This window comes from Eschrichtius robustus, chromosome X, assembly GCF_028021215.1.
Source record: "Eschrichtius robustus isolate mEscRob2 chromosome X, mEscRob2.pri, whole genome shotgun sequence".
NCBI lineage: Eukaryota > Metazoa > Chordata > Mammalia > Artiodactyla > Eschrichtiidae > Eschrichtius > Eschrichtius robustus.
This window is the reverse complement of record NC_090845.1, coordinates 6,835,624-6,844,382: the sequence shown is the minus strand read 5'-3', so window position 1 is coordinate 6,844,382 and position 8,759 is coordinate 6,835,624. Positions and strand designations below refer to the sequence as shown.

General features: G+C 39.3%; 1 protein-coding gene across 1 annotated transcript in view; it reads left to right on the top strand.

Annotated features, from left to right (window-relative positions):
- Window positions 1-8,759, top strand: part of ANOS1 (anosmin 1) — a 190,264-nt gene that overhangs the window by 37,636 nt on the left and 143,869 nt on the right. Inside the window, exon 2 of the mRNA XM_068532437.1 lies at window positions 98-145. Coding sequence (XP_068388538.1) covers window positions 98-145 — 48 coding nt within the window. The remainder of the gene's footprint in view (window positions 1-97; window positions 146-8,759) is intronic.

Below are 8,759 nucleotides of genomic sequence, written 5' to 3'. Positions count from 1 at the left end.
ATGCAAGTATTTTAAAATTATATTAATATACACAGGTGTATGTAGATTCCAAATAGAAAATTATTTAATGAGTCAATATTTCTTTTTCTTTTTGCAGAACAACGGTTCCCTGGTTTGGTGCCAGAATCACAAGCAATGTTCTAAGGTACGTTCCCTACAACTGTATCAGTATTTTAAAAAACATTTCATTTTGTAACAACTGTAGAGTCACAGGTCGTTGCCAAGCTAGTACAGAGAAATCACATGTACTCTTCATTCATTTCCCACCAGTGGTTACCCTTTACGTATATGTAGAACAATATCACAAGCAGAAAATTGCCTTGGTACAAGGTATGTATATAGTTCTATGAGATTTTATCACATGTATGGATTTAGTTAGTGTAGCCACCACTGCAATCAAGATACATGTGTCAACATTTCTGTATACTACCTTATTTCTCTCTTTATTCTCTAATTATTTCAATCAAAAGTATTTTTAAGGAGAAAACATCTTCTGATTGCACGAGAAGATTTAATGCATTCTACTTACACCTAAGTTGTTTTGTATGCGTTTATTGTGTTTATGTGTGGGAATTGCTCGTTCACTAATCTGATTCTTTAACTAAGCAGTCTCTTTTCTATCTTTGAGTATTTCTTGTTGCACACACATGCTCCAAAGTTATCGTTATACTCATTCATATGTTTCATAGCATAGATTTCTTACCTCAGTCTCCAAACATCACCATCTTTAAATATATTTATATGTGTATATAGAGAGTATATATGTACGTATATGCTTTAGCTCCAGTCTCAAAGTCGGTTTTATATTCAGATTATATAAGTGAATAAAGTTTAAACTTGCTATAAATACTGCAGTACTTTGGGATTGTAATAGTGTTTGATGAGATTTCTTTCATGGTTACGAGTATTAGACTGAAAATTGAAGCATTCCTTTATTTTACAACCAAAATTTCGTCTGAGCAATACACAATAATATGAAACAACATATTTATAAGAACATTATTAGTTCGAAAGGTCTTTCAAACAAATTATCTCAAAGTAAATGATTGTCGAATAATGTTCCTAAACCTAAAACTTCACTATAATGATACATTCTGACATTCATGCATGCGTTGTGTCATTTAATCTGCATGAACGTTATTAAAAACAGAACAGAATTATTCTGTGAATGTGAAATAATTTGGTGAAAATAAACTTTGCTTAGTTCTGACTCTCTAGATCCTGGGCAGAAATAAAATGTCTGGTTTATGATCCTTTTACTCTTTTTGTATAATATCATACATATTTGTTCTGATAAGGTGTTTTCTAGTTATCTATTATATTAATTGTTCTTCAATTGGTGTTTTGGGTAATTTGTTTATGTCATCACTGCAGGAGAGGATATATATATGTGTGTGTGTGTGTGTATATATATATATATGAATGTATGGCTATGAGGCTGACTAAATTTCATAAGTAGTGTTTTTGTCCAGTTTTGTTAGTTGGGTATTACTTGAATGATAATTTGTTGTATCAATATTATTTCTCATAAGCACCTCTTTTCTCCTTATGCCATCAAGAAATTTTTTTTTACACACTTGAAATTTGAATGGGACACGTTCATTTAAACTGCTTTTAAAATATCCTAATTAAAGAACATTGCAGCCCTAGGGAATACAGATTGTTAAACCATATTTTGTAATTGAATGATCAAGGCTGACACGAGAGACTGAACTTGACAAGAAAAGAAATCAATTCCTTTTGCCTGAAAGGAAAAATGAATCAGTAAGTCATAGATAACTTCAACAGAAACTTTGGAATATAGTACAAAGCCAACATAAATTTAAGGGTTGTCTTTAGTCTGAATCCTTGGGGATGAATCTTACATGTTAATCAGAGTTCATCTCTTTTGGATATTATCACCATGGGATACATTTGCAGATAATTACAGTTTGCACTTCTTCTGAGATTCATGAAACATTGTGTAGGCTTTTCCTCTGCTTTTTAGGTTAATGAGGTGAAGGGTGAGCGGTGGTAACTCCATTTTACACATGGGGAAGTTCAGGCACATACATATTGGATAATGTCCTGGAATCACTCAGCAAATCAGTAGAGGTGAACTAAAGTTTGGAATGCCGTCTCCTAGGCTGTGTTGTATAGAGACCAACAACTTGAAAAACCGTTTTGAGCAAATATTGGGACAGAAGAGTAAAAACACCTCAGCAAATCAAGAAGTAATGCTGATGATATAATTTTTCTGAATATCTGTTAAAAGATAAAGTTTACGTAATACTTTATAGAAAGTACACACTTTCTAATTAGTTCTGGTTGTGTTTGCAAAGCCCATCACCTTCAGGATCCCTCCAGAAGGTGAGTTCTTCTTCCCATCTAACTGCCTGCCTTGTCCAATCTGCCATCATCTCTTGCCTGGACCAATCCAGGAGCATCCTCTTGGGTCTCCCAGCTTCTACTCTACCCACGTGGCTGCCGGAAAGACCCTTTAAACATACAAGCTGAATCTTGCTGCTGTCTGCCTCACACCTTTTCATATCTTCCTACCTCACTCAGTCTAAAACATCGGCCCTGTCTTGTCTGCCTGTGCTCTCTCTCCAACTTTCTCCTCTGCTTTACCCCCATCAAGCCTGCTTTTCCCTCCACCAGAAGGCTCCTTCCGCAGTCACCCAGCTCACCGCACCCCATTCATGTCTCAGCACAAATGCCACCTTCTCAGCCTTGCCCTCCCAGGTCACCTCCCACCAATTTACACACTTCCTCAGCCGTATTGTACCCACACGACATTATATAGTTGTTCCTTTATCTCTGAGAGTCTGTCTCCTTCACCAGAAAGTAAGCTCCGAGGGGCATTGACTGAGTTCTCTTTGTTCATTGTGGTATTTTCAAGCCTAGAATGGTGTTTGGCACAGCGTAGTTGCTCACCAAATATTTGTGAATGAATCCATGAATGAAGTCCATAGGGAACATTTCCTTCCTCCCCCAAAGTACATCATTACTGTATTACCTTCAGGAAAAAGGTTATAATCCATTTTGTGTCCATGTAACTTATCATGATTATTTATTATTAATTAGGAAAATCTTCCTCCTATAATGAAGCCAGTACTGTGAAGTCAGGGGTCTTTAGCATCATTTAGCTCCTAGATGATGCAGAGCAGTGACTTACTGTCCTGCACGGTTTGAGGCCAGTGGTTCTCAAGCTGGAGCGATTCTGCTCCCAAGGGGACGTTTGGCAATGGCGGGAGACATTTTTGGTTGTCACTACTGGCATCTAGTGGGTGGAGGTCAGGAATGCTGACAAACTACAATGCACAGGACGCCCTCACAGTGAAGAAGCTCCAAGCTCAGTAGCGCCGAGGGAGGTTGAAACACCCTGGTCTGTGCATTTTGTGGTTTATAAAGGAATTGAAGAACCACTCCTATTCTCAGCAGTTTTACTTTCTTATATGAAGGAGAATAAACATATAATTTACCGAGCATGTGGTATGCGCCAAGCACCTTTTCAGGGGCTCATTATATGTTAGGAATTCTAATGCTCATCATATACCATTTCTTTTTTTAAATAAATTTCTTTCTTTATTTCTTTATTTATTTATTTATTTTTGGCTGCGTTGGGTCTTCGTTGCTGCGCGTGGGCTTTCTCTAGTTGCGGTGAGCGGGGGCTACTCTTCGTTGCGGTGCGCGGGCTTCTCATTGAGGTGGCTTCTCTTGTTGCGGAGCACAGGCTCTAGGCACGCGGGCTTCAGTAGTTGTGGCACGCGGGCTCAGGAGCTGTGGCTCGTGGGCTCTAGAACGCAGGCTCAGTAGTTGTGGCACACGGCCTTAGTTGTTCCATGGCATGTGGGATCTTCTGGGACCAGGGCTCAAACCCATGTCCCCTGCATGGGCAGGCGGATCCTTAACCACTGCACCACCAGGGAAGTCCACATCATATACAATTTCTGTAAAAGGCCAGATAGTAAATATTTCCATCTTTGTAGCCCATAAAGTCTCTGTGGCAACTACTCATGTGGCCACTGCAGCATGAAATCAGTGATAGATAGTACCTAAACAAAGGACAGTGGCTGTGTTCCAATAAAGCTTTATGTTTGGACACTGGAATTTGAATTTCATGTAATGTTCATGTCATGAAATTTTATTATCTTTCCCAACCATTAAAAAATGTAAGAACCATTCTTTGCCCGCTGGCTGTACACAAACAAGTGCCAGGCTGGATTTGCCCATTTGCCAGAGTTTGCCATTGCATTCACATATGCAAAAGCAGTCAAAAACAAAACAGTAAAGTTGCATTTGTCTCTCAATACAAAGACATATCTTGATGTATTCAAACTAAAAAATGGGCAGTTTCTAGCCTCCTGTGTGGAACGTTGTTGGTCAGCTTGCGAGGCTTTGTTGAATGAACGAAGGAATGGTAAACAACAGTAAGAAGACATCAAATCACAATTAATTTTTGAAAATTCAGTGTTAAAACGCGATTATTAGAGCCAGTAAAAATTGTGGAGCACTTCAAGATGGGCAGAAAGATGGCTGGATGTCCCCTCTCTTGCACCCTTGCAGGTTATCTGCATTGTTCATCATCTTTGAGCTATTTTCTTACTCTGTAAATGTAGAAAGCTGATAATAATGCAGATGAATCTTGTCCATGGAAATGCAAATGGTTGTGTGCAGTGTATTGCAATTGATGCTTCCCCCATCAATAGACCATTTTGCATCTAGTTGTAAATCCATTCTAGCATTTGTTTTTGTGTGTGAATATATTTATATTTGTATTTCTTGGATTTCTCCTTTGAACCACATGTAACATATTACTGGTTCTTGCAGCATTTCACGAGTTAAATCTTTGACACTTGTTCATTTGATATTTGCATGCGAGTCATGCATTTACTTTATAAAATAAGCATCCTTTGCCCTTACGCTGCTCAGTTACCTTTCTAAACATTGTATCTAAGAATGGCATTCTTGTTGACACCCACCCCTGTCTGGGGAGCAGGCGTGCTCGTCCTTCTCCTTTTGGGTGTTATAACTCACTCACTTGACTTTTGTTTCCCATTTGGTTGTGAGGATTTGAGTTGAAAAGCAGTAATTTAGGGCTCAATCTTGGTGCGGTGGCATGTTGCTTTGATCCCGGTGGGAGTTTGGTTCTTATAAGGGCTATAACTCCAGATTCTTAGTGATTTTCCAGGTTTATTCAGAGCCAAATTTAGAGGTGAGGAAGATTGGTTTTGCTTGTACGAACATCTGGACAGTTTCATTTGACATCTGTGAAATTTATTGGATAAAGGTCAAACCCCAGAAACATGACTGAATGTGACTGTTGAAGGTTTTTGTGTTGTGTTAGATGCTTTCTATGATTTATGTGGTAATGACTGTAAATCCATAGAGCCCCAGGAAAATACATCTTAAGGAGGAAAATGAAAACTCAGGCACCCATGGAAACGCACTATGTCCAAACACCCAAAGAGCCAAAGTTGAACAGTTTATTTTTTGTAATATTCTAGTATACAACAGTTTGAAATTTCAGTTGTTTTATATCCTTTAAAACATTTAAAGCCTATTGTACTACTTACTGATATTCATACAGTTTTCCCTGACTTTGTGTAATCAACTTCAAGGACAAAGTTGATGTATATTGAGCATCTCTTGTCCAACATATTGATATCTTTTGGGAGGTACCAATTATTTCATAGGCAAAGCCACCATTGACATTGATTGTCAAGAGAAGTTGTAGGTTTGTGCCACTGGAGGAGTAGAAAACTTCTCCAGTGTTATAATTAATTCCCTTTATTTTGGATACCAATGTTATTATTTCCATAAGTAATGATCATGATATTATTTCTAAGTAAATGGGATGTGATAATCTAGGAAGAGAAGAGAAATATTCTATTTCCTTAAACCAGTGGACTTAAAATGTGTATGGAATGCATATGAAAAGAAATTGTGAGGTGTGTGAAAGTTTGGCTAGTGTTCTTTTGAAATACCAGTCTGTACATGCAATATTGTACTAGCATGATGAGTAAAAATTGTCAAATGCACATTTGTTAGACTATCCTATAACATCATGCCAGTAAATGGCATAATTTTAAGTACTCCGAAGACCATTATGTGCTTTTGTGCTTACCAAGAGATGAAGTCTCTCCTCCGGGAGACCTGAGCGCTTGGATTTCCTGGTCTCCGTGCAGCTGAAACATCACATCGTCAGCAACCTTGAGTTAGGGGTACATGTGTAGCTACCTTCTCAAGTACTCCATCCAGCGTCACTGTAGGGGAACATTCAAGTCGGTATCGTCTCTGAGGTGAAGGCAGAAATGGAGAAAAAAGAAAGAACAAAGTGAGAGAATGTGGAACAACAGATAAAAACAAAAAGAACTTACAAATGGGGGAGCTAAATGAACACCTAGTTTCAAAACTTCATTTCTGAAGTGGTAAGTGCTGAGGTTTGTGAGAACCAGCTAAGGCTCCCAGCAGGGTCCCTGCTAGGGCTCAGGCAGGTGGATCGGTGAGTTGATGATTTTAACAATGAGAGATTTGCCATCTGTCACCGCCTCCTGGAATGCAAGCTCACAGCTCTAATTGGAGCCTTCAGCACGGAAGGCAGCCTGAACTGGTGTCACTGATTTGCTTTCCCTCACACTGTCATTCTTATGGTAAGTGTTTTCTGCCCTCACGCTGGGAACTTTTATCAAACATATTAGTGTGCTTTGGGGCGATCATTAGCCATCAGTAGCTGGAACATTCCAGGGTTTTTTTAGCCTGGAAACTAGCCTGTGTGCTGCAATAACTTGCAAAACTTGGCCAGGCTCATAGCACAATCAATATTTAAGGAAAAGAACAGGTTCTTATTTGAATTTAAATCCAACATGTGACATGTTAATAGCCCAACGTGTTTCTGATTTTCCATATCGGTTTTTACGGATGTGAAAGACTTCCACCTGCTGTAAACTTCAAAGACATGTGGAGGGGAAAAAGCACCTCTGTGTAAGTCTTTATCCTCAGCTCTTCCTATTAATTTCTCCTTCCATCTGATGAAAGAAGATGCAAACGAAATCTCTTATTTGGTTCACGACTGAGGAAGGGTTCCTGAAAGCTGGCTTTAGAAAGGGAATGCATTTTGAACATATGAAACACATCTACGTCAGGATGCGTCACATGGTGATTATGGTCTGACAGACGTTTTGAAGTTGTAATGTATTCATCAGAAGGCATACAGAGGAGCCTGGATGAGCTCCGATTGCTTGAAGATGTTGGGTTTGAGCTGGCAACTGGCAAAGAGCACCAGTGTCGATCGAAGGATGGGAATGGTTATGTTTTACAAAGAAGACAGACTTGGACTTCAATAAGCCGGGGAGGGCAGAATTTGTGGGTACTGAATACGTCATTGTGCTGAGTTGCCCTGCCTTCTCCAAGGAGAAGTAGTCTCCACTGAGGTGAAAACTCTCACTTGAATTTAGGGCGGGGGGGGTCAGCATTTGCTTTTCTATGTTCATGATTGTGACCCCATCCTGTAGGTAATCCTTGACATGAGGGTCAAGTTGTTCTACCTAATCATACACAGGAATTCCTCTTAGAAGCCTAATATGTGTTGGTACACGGTCTGTCTTGGAAAGATTATTGCTCTATGTTTGTAAAAGAGCAGTTGTTATAGGGAAATAAATCTAGGTATTAATTTCAACTCTGTTTTTACTAGCTGACACTCTCTTTACTAGGAGATGCTCTTGTGTCTGATCTGCCTAAAGAAGGAATATAGGCTAATTATTTGAAAAATTAATTTTCCTTTCTCAAGATTTCTCACTTTTTATCTATTTGATGTGGAAGAACTTCCTTCATCCTATAAATAATCACATTCAATTACCTTAGTATATTTGTTTTCTAATATTTGGGGTCATAGGACTTTCTGTAAGATTCATTGCTCAAAGCATGATGTTCTTTGGGTGATGTTGTTACTGAACCAAACTTGGGTCTGATCGCCCGTGCAGTAAACCCAATCTACTGACCCAGGGTTGTGGTGAAGGAAAGTGTAGTGTTGATTGCAAGGCCAAGAAAGGAGTATGGGCAGCTCGTGCTCAAAAGACCCAGACTCCCTAATGGCTTTCAGGGAAACGTTTTTAATGACTCGGTGAGGAGAACGGTTGCAGGTGCATGATCAGCTTGTGGACATAATTTTGATTGGTTGGTGGTGAGGTAACCTGGTGGTATTTTGGGAGTCAGCGTCATCAACCTTCTGGTTCCAGCTGGTCTGGGGTCAACGTGCTTGTGGTCAACATGCTTGTGGTCAACATGAAGTTAACTTCTTCCACCTGGTGGGGGTTTCAGTATCTCCAAAACAGCCCAAGGACATGGCGCAGAATATTATCTATAGCCCTTGAGAAGGAAACAAACGTCCTTGATTTTGTTTAATGGCTAAACTATTATTATTTTGTCTTGCTTGACTGTTTTCCTTTGTTTCTGCATTTTTCACTTCTCAGATTAAATTTGTTCTTTGGAACTCAGGGAAAGCCTAGGAGGCTAAAGTTTTTCTACACACAAGAGGAATGCAGAGGACATGGGGGGATGGTCTGTCCTGGGAAGGTCCCATAGGGTGCTGCTTGGTTATAATATGACGTGTGTGTGTGTGTGTGAGTGTGTGTGTGTATGTATGTTTAATGGCTAAGCTGGGCATTTGTTCTAAACTCTTTTTCAGCCTAAAATTACCGTAGCTGTGCATGGGATCTACCAGTGAGTTTGTACCTTTTGTTTTCTTCTGGCTTGGAAGAGAAAATTTTTCCTAAGGA